This window comes from Ambystoma mexicanum, chromosome 7p (genome assembly GCF_040938575.1).
Source record: "Ambystoma mexicanum isolate Mex_15411 chromosome 7p, UKY_AmexF1_1, whole genome shotgun sequence".
NCBI lineage: Eukaryota > Metazoa > Chordata > Amphibia > Caudata > Ambystomatidae > Ambystoma > Ambystoma mexicanum.
The window spans coordinates 939,925,816-939,949,051 of NC_090939.1; the positions used below are offsets into that span (position 1 = coordinate 939,925,816).

Consider the following 23,236-nt stretch of genomic DNA (forward strand, 5'->3'; position numbering starts at 1 on the left):
TGCCCTTAGCCAAGAGGAGCTGTAAAGTACATGTAGCGCCTTCAAACAGATGTTGAAAAAAGTGTAAACACACTGTTCCATGGTTAGGAGCAGTTTAAGGTGGTCTGCATGCCATCAAAACTGTACAAGGCAGGGCCCCTGAAAAACAAAGTCAAAACCAACTGAAATGTACCCAGGAGGCAGGTATTGGTGCATGGGCTGACAGTGCTGGAACCATCCACATATCTTGTTGAAGTCGAGAGATGGGTGATCTTTTTCCGATCCCTGCACATTTGAATGCTCCTCCTGGCCTCCAAAAGCTCCATGCAGTGCTTGCCTCCGCTTGCCCTCCCTACTTTCTTTGGCCTCGTGATAAGAGTAGTACTAGGTTAAGACCCTGCCTAGCATCTGATGGTTATGTCTATTTTGGGTAAAAAATGCCACAGTAAGGATCCACCTTCACCTTTGCATGCCAGCATGTTCCAGTCACAAATGAAACTTCGGAGTAGGGTCTGGCTCTCCAGTAACATCTTGTTCATACCCCCCTTACACCCACTATCTTTAGGGAAGTCTCCCTGACCTAACATCTGGACCAGCATCAAAGCATTCAAAAACTTCCTTATGATCATATTTCTGGAGCACTTAAGTCTTCAATGGATTCCAGTTAGGGTACCAATACCTTTGAACACTTTGTGTATTTTTCTTTTGAATTGGGTAGGTCCATTCAAAACGATGGAGTGGCAGGGGTCTATAATGAGGCTTTAGCGTCCTGGCTCGAACCTTCCCTTTGCTTAAAAGTATCTGGACCAAGGATTGTGAGCAAATTCCCAGCACGTTTAGCTGGTAGTGCTCAGAATCCTCGCTGCGGACAGGCTGGGCCAAGTGAAATGTGCTCCTTGCTGCGTGCAGCCTGGCTCTCCATCACCTGCTCCCACTCACCTTCCCTCCCCCGGGGGATGTGTGGTTGGCTTGCCCAAATCTGCGTGCCTCCATCTCACACGATGCTCCATACATGACGTGGCAGTGCCATATCCTCCCGCTGCAGCCTTAGTGCCCTAGAAGGGTAGAATTCGTGAACATTAGGTGCCCCAAGCCCTCCTTAGCAACCTTGCTTTGCTCGGGATGTTAGGTTGGGCGATCAAGCCCCTTCTTCCTGAGCAATACACCCCCAAGGGACCTAAGGATTAATTAATAGCTGTTCGGAGTTGAGGAGGTTCATGGGCGAGAAGACCTACTAGCCCGAGCCCAAGGGCTAAGTGTCATTACCAGCCATAAAAGCCCCCCATCCATACGTGGCAATTAAAGCCATAAGCATCCGGTCCAAAACAAGTGTATGGTACAGAGGCAGAATTGTAGGAAGGGCAGCTGCAGGTGGTGGGCTGGTACAGAGGAAATGGCACTGCATGCCAACGGTGCAGGAGGATTAGTCAAGGTAGTAGTGGGTGGGGTTACTTGCTTGGGCACAGGAAGGGGGAAGCAGTGGGCATGGTCCAGCGGGCAAACTGTATCCTGCTCAAAGATATGGAGTTGTGGGGTTGGGAGGGAAAGGAGTTGCTGGTGCCAATCACAGCAGAGCAGGATTGCAGGCTTATACTGCTGGATGCTGCCCGCTTTCTCTGCTCCTTGAATGGTCAACACTAGTTCCACAGGTTTAATGTCTGGAGTTCCCCCCAGCCATTAAATTCCAGGCGTTCTCCATTTTCGCTCTCCGTTCTTCACAGAACATTCTTTCCTCGATGGGTGGAATGTTCTAATAGCATTATAGCCCTGCTGCCGCAGTCTATAATTAAGGTTTAAATTCCCTGCCCAAGGGCCTTACAGGGAGTTATAAGCAAAGACCAAGTTAAAGGCCTGATTGCAGCAAGGGCTTTTAATTAGATGAAAAGGCCCAAACTACTGGTACAGCGTGAGGGAGTGGTCTATAAAGCCAGTATCTGCCTAGTGCTGCGGTTGTAGTTAAAACCAAAAAGCAAGGCAATCTGCCTCAGGTGATAGCTGGGAACAGGCTGATTCGCTGGTTATTCAGCATGCAGAAACGTGCGGAGGGAGGAGGCGGAGCAGGGCTTCATAAACCCAGCTAGCAAAGATATGGCGTGGAGGCTGTCAGAGCCAAGGCCGGTCTAGGTCTGCAGGTGAAGTTGGAAAGCAGTGTCAGGGGGTAGACTGTCACATGAGTCGTGTATGCTAAGAGAGACCTGAGTTTTATGTTATGGGCTGGGGGGGGGGGGGGGCTTCAGAGTCAGTGCTGGATTATCCATTTGGCCAAGTAGGCTCCGGCCTAGGGGCTCCACTCCTCTTAGGGGCACCTCGACAACGGGTCAAAATAAAGCGCTGCAGAAAATTGAAAACGTAATAGGAGGGTAATTTGCGAGGGGGCCCCTGACATTTCGACTGCCTATGGGCCTCCACAGGGTTTAATCTGGCACTGTTCAGATTTCCTGAGCCTGATCTCTTCCATGCAGCCCGGGCGAGGAGGACAGCCGTGCAGGTGGCACGGGCTCCACGGGTAATTGAGGCCAGATTTCGACAGTTTATTGCATGCCTCTGGCGGTGCTTTATTTAAATCCTGAATAGTCGGCTAGTTATTTTCTGTTTAGGTTTTTGATGTTAACACTGTTTTGCACTTTGACCTCTGGACAAAGGCTAATCATACTTTTCAGAGCTGATGAGAAGTTTCATATTTGCAAGTAGTGCCCCCTCTCTTGCTTTTGGAGCATGTGCATGTTGTCTCATAGCACCGAGAAGTAACGACATTGATAGTGTGCGCTATGAAAGTGTACACATTCCTACTACAAACTTATCTGTTCACAAGAGGGAGGCAGTCGGGTCCATTACTCTCAAAGAAGCACCTAACCTATCCCACAAGAACTGAAAGCCTACACCAAATGTGTTACTGTGAGTTACAGTGGTTTGCGATAGGTTCCTGGGTTTTGAAACGGTGGATGAGGCGTTCTGGTGGGTTTTAACTTCCTTTTAACCTGTGTACTCGTCGCCCCTCCATCCTCCATACAATCCCCTTTCTAAAACGCAAAGTATGGGCATTACAGGGATGCCACTTACCGTCGGAAAAAAGAATGCTATGGACACCTAGGACGAGTTCTCGTTTCCAGAACACAGCGCAATTAGATAAGCTTCGATTTGAGGTTTTGAAACTTGGCACCATCACCAAAAAATCGCCCTATCTCTTTCAATGCACCCTTATAAGGTAGTCACTGTACTGGATAGTGGGTAATAGGTTACCATTCCGCCTTGCATGTTTCCGTAGTTCCCCGTGCACACTTCAAGAATGAGCACTGCGGATAATGCACGCCAGCAGAACTGCCACAGTGCACAGTGCACTTTTGGTATGGCTTTCCACCACCACATTTGAAAGGCACGTTTCATGCGTTTTGATGGCCACTGAACTAACTTAATGTCTTTCTCCCTAGCACCTCATGTAAAGTATATGCGGAAAGAAGACTTGGTGCCATGTTCCATCACAGAGTCTTTGAAGCACTTCCCAAAAGAATTGGCGACCAATGAGGAAGAAGCAACCGCTGCGCCACAGAATCCCCCTTCCAACTTAACTGTGGTTGCTGTTGAGGGATGTCCGTCCTTTGTCATATTGGACTGGGAACAGCCTAACAATGACACGGTTACTGGTAAGTGGACTATGCTTTCATTAGTGCTATTTTTCGTGTTTTTTCCGTCAGCCCATATGCACCTGCAGAAATTGCAAGCCGGTATAAAAAAACAGAAATATATACACTTCGCAATTCATACTTTCAGCAATCATCCATCATCCTGTTTGTGAATACCCCTGTTAGTAATAATGATGTTTTTCAGAAGTTAATTTACATGGATTTACGTTAGGATTGTAGGCCGAAAGGGGTCATTATCGCAGAATAATGTCTTCTCTCTAGTTATTGGCCATAGCAATAATGATACTTCCCTCTGTCTATAAGACTGTTAGCACTTTATCGTAAAATAAACAAAAACAAATAGTGTGCGCATTGTCTGTTGATAGGCTGCTGCTGAAGTTTGTTTGACTTGGAGCCAATAACGGAGATTAACGTCTGGAGCAGAGCATAAAATTCCTGAGAGACAATCGGGATACAGGCCTTCTTAAAAAAAAAAGCACTATTAGGGCCAGTGGTCCTGGTTGCTCTCAGGAATACAGTCCCTGATCTGGCGGCTGCTGCTCAAAATCTCACTTCCTCCACTTAACTTTGGCTCTGACAGTGTTGCCAACTCCTCAGTAAGGAAAGTAGCTATTGGCTGTCCTAAAAGTCGTTAGAGGTCGCTAAATGATGTCATCGCCTAATTTGCATAATTGGCCATGCCAGATTATCAGAAGAGCTATAGGGCGTATAGGCTATTTAGACGTGCAAAACTAAACACTTATCAAGTAGCCAGTAAGTGAAGGACCAGACTAAGGCCTCAACCATTAAAGGGCAATCACAAAACGTACATGCTTACTTTTGACTCAAGAAAAAATACGCAAAATATGCCATATTTTACATACATCTCCCCTACATGCCGTATAACCAAATTCCATGCTAAAATGTGTTTGAATAGAATGGAGAATAGGATGTGAAAAATGAAGGCTGCACATACACTTCCACACCCACATATTGACGTTTGGTTTATTGGCAATCTTGTACACTTGCACATGGCAAGCGAGTCAACTCACGCGAAAGACACCGCAGAATACTTTACATGCTGGTGCCTTCCGAGGTCGACTTTTTGATGGAGGTCCTTGTGGGCTCGCCTTATCCCTCTGGGCGCTGGCTGGCTGGAACTACCACTCGGCGGAAGCTGTCAGCGCAAAGGGGACCAGCACTGCAGTCCAGACCGGACGGACTACACCTCCTTGCCATCCAATAGTGAGCCAGAATCAAAAAGTAACTGTTGAAATGGCCTTGGGAGGGCGTGGCTTGGCATTACCACACGCTCACTTTGTGCTAACGGTTGAGCCCGCCCCTCGCTGGCTTGCTAATCTGAGGCAGCGGGCTGAAATTGGAACAATGCGAATGGCGCGTTTCACTACCTATGTGAACGCTAATCACAAATCCGCAAAATCTGGAGGATAATGGTCGGGGGCCTAGAGTCTCCAAAAGGCTCCAATAACACCAGAAAAGGATTAGCTTGAAAAAGAGTCGCTAGAGGGGTCTTAATACTCAATAAATATAGCAACAAATTTGCTAAGTTGGCATCAGTATGCTCTCCTCTAGTCTCGCTCTCTTCGCCTGCCACTATGCTTGTCTCTAGACTCAGTCCTCAATGTGGAAAGCTAGGAAGGACTTGAGTTGCAAGGTCACTAAACGTCAGTTTCTCAACGGCCATGTTGAAGTTGTTTCTTTGTTTAATTATGAAAGTCTTCACAGAAAATGCCTACGCATCACCCTCCCCCATCAAGTGCGGGGTGCCACAAGGGTCCTGCGTGTGCCCCACGTTTCACAACACCCTCAAGAAGCCCGTCTTCGATCACTAGACTCCCTCGGCATCGCCCATACAAACTATGCTGACGACACACAAATCCGCCTTCTCGTATCTGGTTCCTACCACGATGATGCTGCCACACTAAACTCCACGCATGCCACTATCCAAGCCTGGGTGTCTACCCATGGACTCTGCCTCAATGATGAGAAAACAGAACTTCTCATCATTGGCTCCACCTCAGCACTGAAGCAACTGAACCCTCTGCACTCATCCTTCAACATTAATGGCTCAGTGATCCCAGTCTCTGCATCCGTGAAAACCCTAGTAATGTACCTCGACTCAACCCTATGCCTCATCCGCCAAGTCAACGCTATCTCCTCAGCAGCAGCCTACTCCACTAAACTCATCAATGCTGCTAGAACCATCCTAACCAATGACAGCTGTCTTATCTTCGCCTGATCAATGGTGGGTGCCAGGTTAGACTACTGCAACGCCCTGTTCGCCAGCACTTCATCTCGCAATCTTAAAACACTCTAGACTATACAAATCAATGCCCTTCGCGCGTCCCTGTAGATTCTCCGCTCATAGCATATCTCAACTGCCCGCAGAAAGGTCCCCTGGCTCCCTATCAAAGAAAGAATCACATTCATGACTCTCGCCATCACTCATAAATGTATCTCCAAGTCAGCCCGCCCTTACTTGTCGCACAAAGTCACCATGTCCCAACCTTCTAGGTCCACCAGAACCCCTTACTCTCACAGGCTTCCCAGTCATTTCAGCCAAGCAATGGAATTCCCTTCCCACCTGCCCTCAGAGCTATATGTTCCTTCTGGGCCTTCCGCAAAAGCCCTCAAAACCTGGTTGTTCAGCTAATCTGTCATGTAAAATAAACTGTAACCTGCTTGATACCGCTTGAACATTGTACGCTGATGCTTACCTTATGCTTTATCGCCTTCGGGCCCCATGTAACTGGTTAATATAGCGCATGGATGCCTGAGAGCTTGTGCGCGCTTTACAAGTGAAATAAATAAAAAAAATACATTAAAACAACACTGGCATCCAGCCAGAAGGCTGGTTGCTTGAAGGATCATTACATATTCAAAAGGGAAACATTTGGGCAATTATGGACCTGAATCCTCCTCATTCCTCCTTGCATTGCTTACACCCCTGAGGTCAAGTTTCTGGGTGCATAACTGTACATACATCCTCTGGGAAAGGGCATTCATACTTAATTATGGATTGAATCCTGAGCATTCTGGTTGGTTTAGACGAGGCCACTAATGACTCCATGTGCTAATTATTAAAGGTGTGTAGTTGAGATTTAAATTCATGACTCGCATTTACAACAGTAGGCAATCAATAAAAATGTAGATGTTGTTAGTTTTACAATCTCTTTGGATACTGTGCTACAAGTCCAAACCCCTCAATACACTATCTAGCGACAACAACTCTGTTTGAAACTAGCAAAGACAATTTGTGATCTACAAATCAACCCTGAGTTATCCCGGACTCATAGCTGACAATTTTCGATGTTCAATGCAGAATCTTTCAGCCACTGCTGTAGTTTTTCCCACACTCCATGCTGGGATTTATAGGCCCACTGTTGCAATGGGAAAGACAAAACTACAAGTTCCAGCATGCAAAGCTAGTACTGGTGCATGGAACTGGGAAACTTGGCAGGGAGACAGATTAATCCCATAATGGCTGGCAATGGGGCCCAATTCATACGAGACATACAGACCTAGGTCCACGGCTGGAGACAATGTATATTTCGATCAATCATATACATAGCAGGGACAATTCTCTGTGATAGGTAGAGCTCCTCAATCTGATGGCCTTTTTAAACCTGAGGTTAAAAATAACTCTAATGTATGTGCCAATTTTCTGCATACACATTTGGTAGATATTGGAGCAATTGTTTTTGAAGCCATTGTTTGTCCCAATATTAAAAAACGAATGCAGAGGTGAGCCACAAAATTACCGTTTGATCACCATGAGCAAGATGTTAAGGTACCTGCTGTGGAAGGAATTCCAATACTGAGCTATCACTCAGGGTATGCTCTCTCCATTTGAAAAGGGCTTTAGACATAATTTGTCAGCATTACTCAATGATCACTGTCTCACCTCGTTTGCCAGAAATGCTCTTGTGTTGGATAGGCCGCCTTTGTATGTGGTCTTTCATAGGCATTACTTCAGCCATGGCTTGATACATTTTAAGGCAAATATTGGCTGCATGTGGAATAAAACAAGGCTTTTTGAATCTCACAGTGCTTTTGTACCAGAATACATTAATCAGAGTACAAATGAACAATGGCAATGAACGTATCAGCACAATAAAAAAAACCTTTTAATGCCTTACCCAGGCTTGTGTGCCTGCACTGTAATTGTTCCACGTGTACATTACAAATCTTGTGGTTGTCCTTTATGGCATTAACAACTACACCCCTAAATTGTGTGCTTGCCACATTCAAAATATTGTTTATGCTGATATCACCCTTTTTAGTACTGCCCCTTTTTGGATTACAGCATAAACTGTCCCCTTTGGTGGCCTACTCGTTAGCTTTGGCTCTTGTAATCAGCACAACCAACGCCAAAATCATGTGTTTCGCTACAGGAGACTACATCGGAAATTTGATTGGACAGTGGGTTCCCCCTCAATCGATAGTATAGATAATTATTGTTCGTTGGGGAAAGCCAGATCAATGAGAGCCCTGCATGAATTTATTGGGCAGAGAAGGTCAAGGCTATGAGAGCTCTATGCACATTTAGTAGGCAGAGGAGAAAGCCAAAGCCCTACTAAATCCTGGTCCACCTAGTTGGAATAAATTAGGACAAAGCACTGAGAACCCCACATACATTTAGTAGGCAGAGGAGAAGGCCAAAGGACTGAGGACTTCACATGTATTTATTATGCATAGAAGAAGGCCAAAGCACTGAGAACCCTGCGTGCATTTGGTAAGTGGAGGATAATGCCAAAGCACTGAGAACCCCACGTACATTTAGTAGGCAGAGGAGAAGGCCAAAGCACTGAGAACCCTGCGTGCATTTGGTAAGTGGAGGATAATGCCAAAGCACTAAGAACCCCATATACATTTAGTAGGTAGAGGAGAAGGCCAAAGCACTGAGAACCCCACGTACATTTAGTAGGCAGAGGAGAAGGCCAAAGCACTGAGAACCCTGCGTGCATTTGGTAAGTGGAGGATAATGCCAAAGCACTGAGAACCCCACATACATTTAGTAGGTAGAGGAGAAGGCCAAAGCACTGAGAACCCTGCGTGCATTTGGTAAGTGGAGGATAATGCCAAAGCTGAATCTGCCTCCGAACCTAAGCCTGGTACAGGATGGGCTAGGGACAGGGAACATGACTGTATCTGTTGGGCGTTTTTCACCTCCTACAACATTGGCTATTAATTTAGGGGAGGAGGAAGTGGAGTCCTCACCATCCAAGACAGAGGATGGAGAAGAGATTACACATATTGAGGTAACAAAGGGGGAAGCAGTGGGTACGAACACTTAGTGTTGATAAATAGAGTGGGTTAGATTTGCTAGGCCACATGCTGCACAAGTGCTTGCATAGCTGCAGAAACACTAACATTTTCAGGAAAAAAAAATAATGCAAAATTGAAAGCTGAACAGTTGTGCTGCGCAAGGTAGAGCGTGCAGTGTAATAGTAAAACAACTGCTTTTTTCCTTCACCCCATTAATCACATAATGTGTCTAATTGGATTAAAGTAATTCTCTCGCCCCACAAAATCAAGTACATCCTAGGCAGACCACTTATTACCCAATAATTTGTACGCGGGTGAAAAGACATGGGACCAATATCAGAACACCCTTTGAAAGGTACCGACTCTGAACCGTTCAGGGTTTTATTTCGAGTCCCAACACTGAAAGAGCTTTGCTCACCATCCAGGAGCATCTTCTATATGAGGAGTCAAATGCTTCAGTCCCCCTTCTGATTCTGCTTGATATCTGAGCTGTGTTTGTAAAAAGGATTCACAACCATTACAGGCCCTGAACAGCGACTCATTCATTTCACCTGAAGCATCAATTTGGCTGAATCCATCGCTGACCATACAAGGAAAGGTCTTATTTTGGCCGTCCCGGTATTTGGGTGGAATTTGGTATATCCAAGACCTTTTTGAGGATGAATCTTGGATTCCTTTTGCGTGATTGTGCAGAGATTTTGATTTGAGAGACTGCAGTTATGCCGAATATAGACAGCTGAGGGGGCTTGTGTCTGCAAAACTTGATCTTGCACCTCAGATGACTGTGCGGAGTGCTGCTTGGTCAACGCTGGAACTTTGTGCCCGGGCAGCCCATCCGGCAGCCACCTTATACAATGTCCTTGTATCCAAACGCAAAGGGGATTATGAACTTGCTGGCTGTTCAGTCTGGCCTGGTGAACTTAGTGAGGTAATTAGCCCTGAATGTTGGCAGATATGTTGTAACAATGTCCTCTTGACAAGCATGGATTGGAGCCTTAGAACCACTCAAACTAAATAGCTTTTTAGGGCATATTGGACACCAGAACTAATATTTTTAAGAGACACCTTTCAGAGAGTGACCAATGCTGGAAATGTGATCAACCAAGGGGTACGCCAAGCCACTTACTTTGGTTTTGTAAGAGAACCAGGGATTTATGGGAGGGGGTATGTGAAAGGATGGGCCTAGTGTTGGACTGTTCTATTCCTAGAAGGGCTTGCTTTTTGGTTCTTGGGGATGTTTCTTAACTAGCAGATCTGTCATTCTCAAAGAAGGTTTGGGTACTTAGAAGTAGCATGATAGCCAAACAAATGATCCTGCATGCATGGAAGTCATCCAGTTCCTTCCACATCGATGATTGGGTGGAGGAATTACTGACCTTGTCCACACATGAGAGGGCCATTTTCAAATATGAAGAGGAGTCTGACAAATTCAATGATCTTTGGGGGTTGCTCCGGGATGCCCATGGCTGATGTCCTCAGGGAAGATGTTCCTTGAAATGTTTCATGAAAATGTTTTTTGGTTACATTGCTGGTATTATAATAGTGTCATTGTATCCTGTTGTGCATGATTTTTGTGTGACACATGTATGACATGTTTATGATTTATTTTTTCTTCTCTTATCTCTGCTTGGTACCGCGTGTATCCTACTCATTACGTCCTGACTGTTCTAAAGTTGGATAACACTGTATTGGTGGTGCTATTTGTATTGGTTTGACCTGTCATTTACTGGTATTACAATAAAGAAACTTGCCTTACTTAAAATAGGCAGTATGCACTAGGAAGGCCGAAATTACCGCTGGTGAAGCCAAATAGGCAATTTTGACATGAAAATCCTGAAATTGCCTATTTTGCTAAACAGTTGAATTTGGCAATGCAGAGAGATTTTGCCCATAATGCAACGATTTCTGTGTGGAGCAAATTTCAGAAATTTTGCCCATCCCAATTTGCCACATCATTGTCCCAAAAATGCAGTTATGACTTAATATGTTTTTCTTGAACATTTGCAAATTATAATTGTCACTTTTCTGTATAACAGAACTTATTTCTCTAAGTCATTTAATTGTCAACATGTCATATTTGAAACAAGACTAAACAGATCTGAGGAAGGAGATAACCATCTATGAAATCATTGAATTTCCTTCACTTCTTGGATAGGCAACTCAACCTGACACTGAAGGTCCCATTTTGAAGCCCATCATTAATGATTCAATTGCAGTAAAAAACACAGAGACAAAGGCCCTCATTAACAGTCTACCGGTAACCCCCCGGTGCTACCGGCGAATTGCCTGCAGACTCGCCTTACCGTTTCCACAGCCTGATATCCCAGTAATACCTGGATATTATGGGCGGCGAAAAGCCGCTAAGTTCCCATTCCTGTGGAGTACGATAGGACTCCATGGGAATGGGAACCCTAAAGCACCAGCACCATTAATAACAGTGCCGGTGCTTCAGTGAAATTCCTGCTGGTAGGGGCCAGAACTACTGGCAGGCCTGCCGGTAGTTCACAGCCCCTACCGCCAGACTTGTAACAGCACTTTTTTCCAGACCGGCAAACCTGTATGAGGGCCAAAGTCTCTGTTTTTTGCACATAAGGCCATTTTGATTTTGATTTCCTAGTCTGGGACGGGGCATGGAAAAGTGACATCCACGCTAAAGTTTTTTGAATCCACCAGTGTCTCTGCCCGCATCACATCTTGATGCAGCCTAGGATACCTGTAGATTCTGTCTACTTTTTTGTAAATGCTGTGTATGGACGTCCTTCAGTACCTGAGTAATGGAAGAAATCATGGAAGGTTGTGCTGTAGCTCCTGATGGCCTTGAAACAGAAAGTGTACCCAAATATGTATCCCAGGTTCTTCATGAAAAATATTTCCTTTCAATTAAACATTAAATAAAAATGTGATTAATTAAGTGATGCCATTTTACGGTTAAGTTGAGTGCAAGCTATTTTCTCAAATGCTTTGCCATTTAAAAATTTAAAAAAAAAAAAAGAAAACAGCGGAGTGGGATGAGGTCCAGCTGCACAGATCTGTGTGTAACCTGCAGCCAATTGGCAAAAACCCTTTAGGCGCTCAGCCTTTTATCTTTCATTGGTCAATAAAGTGAGCACCACTGAAATCAATTAACTGAGCATAGTTGAGAATAAAGGGACCCTGAGATCATTCAAATTGTAGTGTTATGTTTAAAGATTATTACTCTCATTAATATTATCATCATTATTAATTCACCATTATAAGAATTGTTTATTATGTCCCATCAGCTATTGTGAGGGGAAAAAAGTAATCGTTAGACTCATTAGAAACAAAATGTGTCTTTGACGCTTGACAAAAAGAGCCCAGTGAGAAATGAAAGGAAGGTGGAAGAAAAAGTTGAGATATTTTAGGTGGAAATGCAGATCACACAAGCTTTGCACACAGTGCTTGTTTTCTTGAAGGAGTGCTTAAAGCCGAGTATATGCATCAACACTGAACTTTAAGCCGCCCTTTAATTTAGGTCCGGGGCGATTATGTATTCCTGTGAAATAGGACAAGCATACTCGCCCTTAGCCCTTATGCTTGGCCTGGCCCCAATTCCTCACAGGTGCTGATTGCATAACTAGCGTGTCGCTGCAGTTGTTCACTTTTCTCTGTGGTGTGGTGTTCCCAGTATCTGCAGGGAAATGTTAATGTGAAAGGGCCTCCCTCAGACAGAAGTTAAGGACACAGGAATACCGTCTTTCTACATCCAACTTTATTCCCTAACTGAGGAGCTCGCCTTCTTCTACGTAACCTCTCCAGCCACACCTCCCACTAAAAACCCTGTCTCCCACATAACAAGGCTGACGGCCAACGTGACATTGCCCCCTTTCTTCAATCAGTCTTGGAGGTTTTATTTTTGCTCTGATGTGCCGCCCCTCTCTCTGATGTTCCGGGCTTCTTCTTGGCACGCAATGGTCCTACTCCTCTCCTGATGCTTCACTGCCCCCATGATATGAATCTTCAGAGTCACATTCACTCCTGCCTCTTTCAGAAGTTCTCCATGGCTCATTGCACATCCTTCTGCACTCATTGAAGTGTGATACATTTCTGGTTATTGTCCTTCCTTTTTTATCTCCTGCAGTGACCATGGTACCCTTCCTCTGGGTGATGTTAAGAACTCCAGTATGAATGAGGAGGAGCATCACTTGATCACCTACTTCTATAAGCCCTTCATATGCCCCTCTTTTAGTATCCGCTATTTGTTTCATCTTATCCTTTTCATATGTGTCATTGTCTTGGTCTTGCTGATCAAGATCACTCCGCTCATCCAACCACTGTCCTTGTGGAAGTCTCATTCTTATTCACCTTCCAAACATTAAATCCACCGGACGCATACCTGTGATGGTATGTATCATATGGCGGTAATCCCTTAGCAGCTGGTATAACACTTGCTCAAACGGTTTGCCCAGGGCGTTCACCATCTGCAGGGCCCTCTTGACGTTCCCCATGAACCTCTCCTCTATGCCATTAGCCTGGTGCCAGAGAGGCATAGTTTTGCTGTGTTTGAATCCCATATATTAGGCAAAATTAGCAGAGTCCTGACTCGTGAACGGCAGGCCATTATCTGATTTGATAATCTTTGGTATGCCATAGGCCGTAAGGATGCAGTCCAACACAGGAATTACGGATGTAGCCGCTGTGGACGGCACTATTTGGATCTCTGAAAATCTTAAATATTCATCTACAATGACCAATACATATGACCCATCCCTATCAGGGCTGAAGAATTCAATTGCCAGTTCTTTCAAAACTCCTTCAGGCAGGGGTGACATTTGCAACGGGTGAGGCCGGGGGGCCACGCGCACCACCAAGGATGTAGCAAACTTCTTCAGTGTCTCTCCTACTCTACTGTCCAGTTTGGGTAACCATATTTTTTGTCTCTGTGATTTCTTAGTAGACATTATCCCTCACTGCCCTTCGTGGGATAGGTCTATTACTTGATGTCGTAGTGACATGCATAACACAATTTTGCACCCTTTCATAACAATGTGGTCCTCTGTGACCGTGAGCTCTTCTTGGACCAGGAGCATAATCTTAACATCTTCTTGTGTGTCTTGATCTCGGTTTTTCGTCTTCCCCACTTGGATGCACTGTGTGATGAACCGATTCCTCCGAATAACCCTCCTATCCCTGTTGGATCCATTCCCAATTGTGTGGGCAATGCTTCATTTCGTGCATTGCATAGTTCATGTATGCATCAGCAGTGGAGTGTTCCGGTCGTACAGGTCCTGTGCAATGGCGAGACAAGTAGTCCAGAGGTTTTTTGTCTTTTTCTGGCCTGTGTCAAATAGTAAACTTGTAATCTTGAGGCAGCAAGCCCCATCTTGCTATTATAGTGGAATCCTTGTTTCTCCAGCATTGGATCTTTCATGGATTCACATGCTTAGAATATTCCCCGTCGTCAGACTGGGACCCCTCGGTACACATATATAGCCTTTTTCAAATGAAAACTTTTGACACTTTTGTGTCCTATCTACGTCCTTCTAGGACCCGCCTACGCATGCTCCGCAGGCCGTGCCAGTATAAGAGGCCCGCCCCCGCGGCTCCCCTTCAGATTTCAACCGTCTCCAAAGTAGTGGGATCTCCTCGTGTTGTCCTACTGTTTTGTACTAGGTTGCGTCATTGGATTTCGAGTAATAATGTCCTCTGTGTCAGGTAAAGCGCTGTTCTGTCCATGCGCGACATGCGGCTTAAAAAAGGTTTACGAGGGGGACGGACATATGGACTGCATATATTGCCTCCACCCTCACCATTCGGCGGATACCTGCGACATATGCAAGGGGTTTTCTCAAAAAACCCTCAAAGACCGGAACCGACGCCTGGTGGCATGGCTGAATGATGGAGCGGGGGCATACCCCCCTCGGAGGTGGGCTCCACACAATCGGCGAAAACATCGCGCCGAGCGGCCTCGTCGGAACCGCCGGCGAAGAAATCTAGACCGTCGGAAAAAGAGACGTCTGGAAGTCACTCCACTAGAGACTCCTCGGCAAAGAAATCATCCTCATCAAAAAAGCATGAGAAGGAAAGGAAATCCTCCTCTGGCGATCATCACAGATCGACCACGAGTCGAGAGTCGAGTAAAAGTGGGCACAGTGTGGAGAAGGCGGGACCGCCAAAACCACCTGCGAAGTCTTCGTCGTCGACGGCGGCCCAGTCATCGACCGCCTCCCTACCACTTGCACAGGGGGCATCCACCGCCCCGTCGACGAGGCCCTCGTCGACGGGGATCCTACAGGAGGACTGGAGGCCGGAAGTCTTTGACCCGATCCCCCCGGAGCCTTTGCTACAAGAACAAGCTATGTTGCTGTCCTCGGAGGACGAGAGAGAGGCTGGCCCAGCAGACCTAGGGCTACGAGCGGCTGACAAGTCGTCGACGAGGGCCTCCGTTACACCGGTATCTGCCCCTCTCCTCAATCCTCAATCGGTTTTGTCGTTGGATATTCAGTCCACGCTTCAGTCCTTGCTGCAGTCGTTGGACCAGCGACTACCCCAGGCAAGCCTGCCACAGTCACTCGTCGACGAGCCGGGCCCGTCCCGTCAACCGACGCACCCACGCACGCCAATCTCAACACTGGCACAGGAGGAAGGTGAGCTGCCAGATTCGGAGTCCGACAGGGGGGCCATGTCGGATATCTCATTATCCCCCTCCAGGGATCCTACCTGGGAGTCAGAGGCGGAGTTGGAAAACCCCAGAAGCCAAGCTCACCCGTCCCCTCCGGACGACATTGCGTCATTCAATTCTATGATGGAGAAGGCATGCAAAGAATTTGGTCTGTCCCAAGAAGAACAGAAAAAGGATTGTTTTTTGTTCGACCACATGGGCAAGAGAAGGAGGTCGGTGTTCTCGATACCAATACTGGACCATGTATGGAAAGAGGGGTTGCAGACAATGAGACACCAGCAGTGAAAGGACGCCTAGAAAAAAAGTTTAAGGCTCCAGAGTCTACCCCTAAGTGCTTATCCTCCCAACCAACACCGGAATCGGTGGTGTCGGCGGCAGCAGCGAGGAAGGCAAAGGCACAGCACAAGTGCACGACTCCTCCTGAGAATGAGGCGAGACGCCAAGACGCCTTTGGCAAGAAAGTGCTCTCCTTGGGAGCGACCACAGTAAAGGCCGCAAACTCTCTGCCAATTGTGGCCAGATACGATAGGGAGATGTGGCACAGATTAGCTCCGCTGCTTGATCATCTTCCAGAAGAACAGAGGAAGGCGGCGATGCTACTGGTCCGAGAGGGTGAGGAAGCCTCAAATCAGGCAATAAACATCGCGGTGGATCTCGCTGAGTCAGGATTCAAGCAAGTCAACAACGGGGTGGTATTGCGTCGACAGTCATGGCTTAAGTGTACCTACTTCAGGCCAGAGGTGCAATACAAGGTCTTAGATATACCCTTTGAGGGAGACCTTCTTTTCGGCGAGAAGGTGGACGAGGCCCTAAAAGGGATGAAAGAAGATTCGGACACGGCACATTCATTGGGTGCCCTCCAGAGTGGCAGAAGTTACAAGTCTTTTTGTCCCTTTAGAGGGGCTTCAGGTAATTCGAGATTCTCTTCTGGAGACAGATCCTTTGCCAGATCGGCTTACCCCTCCCAGGGATACCGACGTGCCTCACAATCGGCTAACCGTCGACGAAACTTCCAGTCTTCCAGAAAACGACCATCATACCCATCGTCGTCGAGAGACAAGCAAAATAAAGATCAGCAGTGACATACCACGCACCGTTCTGGGGGGAAGAGTCTCAGCATATGTCGACGAATGGGAAAGAATAACGACGGACCAATGGGTGTTAGACACCATAAGAAACGGACACTCTCTGCAATTCAAACACAACCCTCCGCAAATTCCACCTGCGTTCACCGCTCAGTCCCATATGAAGGTACTGCAACAAGAGGTTACACTCATGTTAGCAAAGGGCGTGATAGAATTAGTTCCAACATCGCAGAGAGGTCAAGGAGTCTACTCAAGATACTTCGTCGTAAAAAAGCCGAACGGCAAATGGCGTCCCATTCTAGATCTCAACAAGTCCTTAAAGAGCCTAAAATTCAAGATGTTCACTCTGCAGGAAGTGATCCGCGCAGTTCAAAAGGGAGATTTCCTGGCGTCCCTGGATTTACAGGACGAGTATTTCCATATTCCAATGTGTCGGAAACACAGGAAATTCCTACGTTTTGTAATAGGGCGAACTCACTACCAATTCACGGTTCTTCCTTTCGGGCTCAAGACCTCCCCCAGAACGTTCACAAAATGCCTGGCTCCAGTGGCTGCCTGGCTAAGGAAGCAAAGCCACCATGTATACCCATACCTCGACGACTGGCTGGTAAGGGGATCCTCCCCAGCGTCGACCAACACAAGTCTGCAAGCCACCAGGCAGCTTCTACAACGACTAGGATTCGCCATAAACTTCGAGAAATCCTCTCTGCGGCCATCGAGAACGCTGGTATTCTTGGGGGCGCAGTTCGAGACTCAGTTAGGGCTGGTGAAACCTTCCCTCGACAGGATCTCAAGACTCATTCAACAAGCGGCCCGGCTACGGCGGAACACCAGGATCTCAGTGAGAAAGTATGTTTCGGTCCTGGGGGCCATGGCATCCTGCATCCATCTGGTGAGAAACTGTCGACTATTCATGAGGCCAGTCCAAGAATTCCTCGCGGACCGATGGACACAGGCTCAGGGATCGTGGTCGGACAGGATAACCGTCGACGACGACAAGCTACGTCGGACCCTCCAGTGGTGGCAGAGTTCCCACAATCTGAGCAACGGTGTGCCCCTACAGGAGCCGGAGTTTCAGAGCACCATAGTTACGGATGCGTCCCTAACCGGATGGGGAGCGCACATGGGGGCTCTCCAAACGCAAGGTCGCTGGTCTCCAACGGAGTCACTCCTACACATAAACGTACTGGAACTCAGAGCGGTACGATGGGCTTTGAAGGCGTTCCTACCACACATCAAGAGGTCGCGAGTGCGAATACTAACCGACAATACAACAGCCATGTTTTATCTGAGGAAACAAGGAGGGACACGATCGAGGACTCTTTCCATAGAAGCCCAGAAAACATGGCATTGGGCATCGAAACACGAAATTTCCCTCGTGGCTCATCACCTTCCAGGAGTGAGGAACGGCCAAGCCGACTCCCTCAGCAGAAGCATGGCCCAGATACACGAGTGGGAAGTGGACACGAGTCACTTGAGGAAAGTGTTCGAGAAATGGGGTCACCCCCCTCTGGACGCCTTCGCGACCAAAGACAACAAGAAATGCGAGCAATTTGCAAGCAGATGGCCCCAAGAGGGATCGGTGGGGGAGGCGTTCTCCTTCCCATGGACGGACATGTTCCTCTATGCTTTCCCCCCGTTTCCCCTCATACGGAAAACAATACAGTGGATACGCAGATACAACTGCCGGGTGATTCTAGTGACACCATACTGGCCGAGGCAACCGTGGTTCTCAGACCTCCTCCATCTATCGCTGGAACATCCCATAGCGTTTCCGAAAGTCCCGTACCTTCTATCCCGAGACAGAGGCACGGTGTGGCATCACGACCCGGACAGTCTCAACCTTACGTCCTGGCTCCTGACTTCTCGGAGTTCGGCGCCTTAGACATTTCAGAGGATTGCCAAAAAATTCTACAGGCGGCTAGAGCCCCTTCTACTAACAAATCTTACTCCTATAAGTGGCGGAGATTCTGTGAATGGTGTAGAGGACAACGGGGCCTACAACCATTGTTGGTGACGCCGGAACAAGTTCTACCTTACCTGCTCCTCTTGGCAGAAAAGGGTTTGTCCCCCTCATCGATAAAGGTACACCTGGCTGCCATCTCGAGGTTCACAAGGAAGAGGCAGTCGTCTCCTCTATTCAGTGACAGACTGGTAAAACACTTCATGCGGGGTTTATTTCGAGCCTTTCCCCCGGTGAAACATTTTCCCCCGACGTGGAGCCTCAACACAGTGTTGGCAGGCTTGATGAAACCGCCTTTTGAGCCTATGGCCATGTCCGACACAAAATTCATTTCGTGGAAGTTGGCATTCCTGATAGCTATCACATCAGCCAGACGTATCTCGGAACTACAAGCGCTGGTCGTGGACCCGCCCTACCTAAGATTCTTTAAGGACAAGGTAGTCCTGGCAACTAACCCTATGTTCGTCCCGAAGGTTCCGACAGTATACCACAAACACTCATCCGTGGTTCTGCCTACTTTCTTCGCCACTCCATCATCGGCAGCAGAAAAAACTCTTCATACCCTGGACGTTAAGAGGGCCCTGAAATTTTACCTACATCGTACACAAGACTTCAGGGCTACTCGGCAACTGTTCGTCGCATATGGTCCGTCGACGAGAGGAAAAGCAATCTCTAAACAGGGACTGGCTAGATGGGTCTCGTCGACGATTGCTTTTTGTCACTCTAAGGCCGGAAGGCCACTGCAAGGACATCCTAGAGCTCATTCTACAAGGTCGATGTCCTCCTCAACAGCGTTATGGGCTCGGATTCCGCTGACGGACATATACCAAACGGCGGCATGGTCAGTGCCCCACACGTTTACCCGCCACTACTGCCTTGCCAGGCAGCATGCAGACGAGGTGCAGATGGGAAGAGCTGTCCTGCGCCATTTGTTTCAGTAAGGTAAGCTCTTCCCTGTGGAGATTCGGTTATCTACCCTCTTAAGGGCGATATACTTTATGTGGGCAATGTTATATGACTTAACTTATCCCTACGGGAGATATGCATTGTGTAGTAGGGTGAGGATATATATTGTTACATTACATTCTCACCGCCGTCTCAAGCGTTACTGCTATACAATCTATTCTAAGCATGTGAATCCATGAAAGATCCAATGCTGGAGAAGGGAATAGTTTCTTACCTGTAACTCCATTTCTCCAGCATTGGTATCTTTCATGGATTCACATGCGCCCGCCAACCTCCCCGTATGTAATGTATGTGATAAATTTAACCCTTCCTACTTTGGAGGGGCCGAAATCTGAAGGGGAGCCGCGGGGGCGGGCCTCTTATACTGGCACGGCCTGCGGAGCATGCGTAGGCGGGTCCTAGAAGGACGTAGATAGGACACAAAAGTGTTGAAAGTTTTCCTCTGAAAAAGGCTATATATGTGTACCGAGGGGTCCCAGTCTGACGACGGGGAATATTCTAAGCATGTGAATCCATGAAAGATACCAATGCTGGAGAAATGGAGTTACAGGTAAGAAACTATTCCCTTTTGGGTTCCCATATATTGTATGGAGTGCCTGGTGGTCCATAATGATGGTGAACACCTTACCATATATGAAAAGATGGAAATGTTTGCAGGCCTAGACCACCGCTAAGCTCTCCTTCTCTGCCTGCGAGTAGGCTTGTTCTGTTGTCGTTAAGCTGCGACTCACATATGATACTAGCAGCTTGTTGTGAGGACTAATCTTATCATATTGATTCAAAATGGTGCCCAAATCCACCGGGCCGGCATATACATCACTTTAGTTTCTCTTGAGGAACTAAAATATGCCATGTCTTCTTGAGACCTGATGTTTGCTCTGAAGGTTTCGAAACTTGTCTGACATTCTTGTGTCCACCTGAATTCCTAAATTTCCTTTGTGAGTTCCACTCACTGTGGCCTAGTTTTCTAGCTACCGTGAACAGTAACTAGCCAAACCTAAAAATGATCATTTGTCCGAGATGGCGGTCAGTCTTGGAGTTTCATTCAATGCAACCACCTTATCTGGGTCTGGTCTGATTACCTTACTCTGAAAATATGTGGGCAAAGAATTTGAGTGTCAATTTTTTCAGAATTCACATTTTGCTTTGTTTAGCATCAATCTTGCTGCCACCAGTACTTGGCAGACGAGATGTAGCGTGTCATCATAGTCTTGCATTTGATTTGACAAATACCAATATATAATCGCTGTTATTTAGGCAATTTGGTACATATTTAATTTCTTCTTGGACAATTTCCGCTGCCGAAGATATCCCAAAGTTAAGGCGTTTGTATAAGTATAAGCTCATGTGGGTTACAAATGTGGTGATATACTGCGATTCAGGGGCCAGCTACAGCTGGTGATAACCTTTGCTAAGGTCTAGCTTTGAAAATACAGTCTCCCTATTTAATAAGTGGATCATGTCTGTTATTCTAGGTGCTTGATGCATTTCCCTTTGGATAGATTTGTTTGGTCTACGCATGTCCACGCATAGCCCTATTGACCGATCCACTGATCTTTTTGGAACAGACACGAGTGGAGAAACCCAAGGAGTAAGCCCAGTCGCTGGTTCAGTGATGTTTTTATATAGTAGACACCGGATTTCCGCCCCCATTTGTTTCTGTTTTTGATCGGCATTCCCCTTTAGTGTTGAGCCACTGGTCTGACCGACTGATCAATGTGCAGGTGTACTTTGGAATTCTGTAGTTTGCCTATGCCTTTGAAAAGCAGCAGAAAGCTTTTTCTACATTTCTTTCTGGAGCCATGTATTTGTGCCCCATGATGTGGTATAGAATCTGGATTAGACCAATGTTGACCACCGTCTTAAAACTCAAAATGCACCCATTTGTCGTTTCGGTGGAGATCATGTGCAGTTGGATTTGGGCCAAGTGCGATTTGTGTGTCCACACTATTGAAAATATTCCTTTGCTTGGTAACGGGATGTTTGACCTGTAAGGATAAATGCCTATGGTTTAAGGTTTTAGTTTAAGTGGTGGACGCGGTAGATTATGGTATACCTCTTCACTCAGCAAATTCACTGTCGAGCCAGTGTCAATCAACAGTTTGGTGGACGTGTTATTGACCTGCATCACCAATGTTGGACTGTGTTCCTTGGCCACCTTGTTGCCCAGCGCTCGCACATATCTTCTTTTTCTCTGGTCACCTGGGGAGGAAGACTATTCAGTCCCTGCGAGCGATCTAACCGCCCTGTATCTGATGTTATCATCGTCTGATATGAGTTCTTCCTTTACAGGAAGCGGTAACCTCTTTTCGATTCATATCTGCCGCTCTCCCCTTCTGACGGTTGGTATTTCCTGGGTTCCCTGCTCGGCCTGTAGTCATCTGAACTCTGTTTCATGTGTCATCTTCCCCCTCCTGGTGATGTATTTGGTGGCACTGTCATGGACGCATTCCTGCATACTGCTCTGAAATAATCTTTCCCACCACATGCTGCACATTTTTGGCACATCGCTGCACAGGTGCCCCCATGTGGGAATTCCTAGCCACATCTGAACCTGATTTTGTCCCTTAGTTTGATGCTGTCACCTGGCGCTGGCATTAGTTTTTTAATGGCATCTTGCTCTTTCACCCCTGTTGTTAGTTTCTCTTTGTTCATGTTCATCATCTGCTGTGCAATGCCTGATTCTGTTCTTGCCACCGCCAGAATTTCTTCTGGGGATATTTGTTTCTGTAGGAGTTTCTTTCTGAACTCTGGGGATCCGCACCCTGCTATGATTTGCAATCTTAATGCTTCCTCATTTGAGTATCGATGAAATGTGCAGTATTTTGCACATACTGCAGTCGTATCACGAAATTGTCCAATGTCTCCCCTTCATCGTGCATGGTTGAATGAAATGCATGCCTTTCATAATCGACAGGGGAGAAAAATATGTGGATAGAGCTTCTTGTATTTTCTGGAATGTTGCCTTTTCTTCTTCCACCAGCTTATAATATATTTCACGGACTGCTGTACCTACCTTCAATGTTAGCATGTTATTTTTCCCCTCATCTTCTAGGAGACCCATTGCACCCAGAGACACCTTGAAGTCCTTGATTCAGCTAATCCATTGCAGTCTCTTATTAACAGTGTCTGTGAGATCAAATGCTGTGGGTAACTGCCATGGTACACCTTCTCCTTGTGCCATTTTTAATGCCCCTGAAGAGCATGCTGACACTGTTACTGGAATGCCCTTCTTCGACATCTTACTCTTCTGTGATCTGGGTGTCACTTTTGACTTTCACTCTTCCTGTGGCTTCCTTGTGTCTTCTACGTGCCCTTTGTCGCAGGGCCTCACCATGCGGCAGCTCTCCGAGCCCCATGTGACTTCACGTGCCACTGTGACTTCATTCACTCCCTTTTGTGTGCTTGAACTGCGTCCCCTTTTGTTTGAGTGTTCCCACTGGAACTGCCCTCACTACTAGGTATTGATCCCTTCTTGTACCAGGGCGTGCCCTTCTGCCAGGCCTTTCCATACACTTTCCATCGCTCCATTTATCCAAGGGCCGCTCACAGTATTAGTGCTGCACTGCAAACGCCTGTCTCGCCGAAGCGTTGCCGAAAACTGTTTACCTCCCAGGGTGTAGCCTCTTCCGGGGTGTCCCAAACGCCACGGTCTGAATGCCTTCACAATGCCTTGGGCCTCTCGGTGCCGTGT

At 46.9% G+C, this 23,236-nt stretch overlaps 1 protein-coding gene across 1 annotated transcript in view; it reads left to right on the top strand.

Annotated features, from left to right (window-relative positions):
• The window catches only part of ABI3BP (ABI family member 3 binding protein), a 1,926,231-nt gene that overhangs the window by 1,737,644 nt on the left and 165,351 nt on the right, over positions 1-23,236 (top strand). Inside the window, exon 38 of the mRNA XM_069637268.1 lies at positions 3,408-3,620. Coding sequence (XP_069493369.1) covers positions 3,408-3,620 — 213 coding nt within the window. The remainder of the gene's footprint in view (positions 1-3,407; positions 3,621-23,236) is intronic.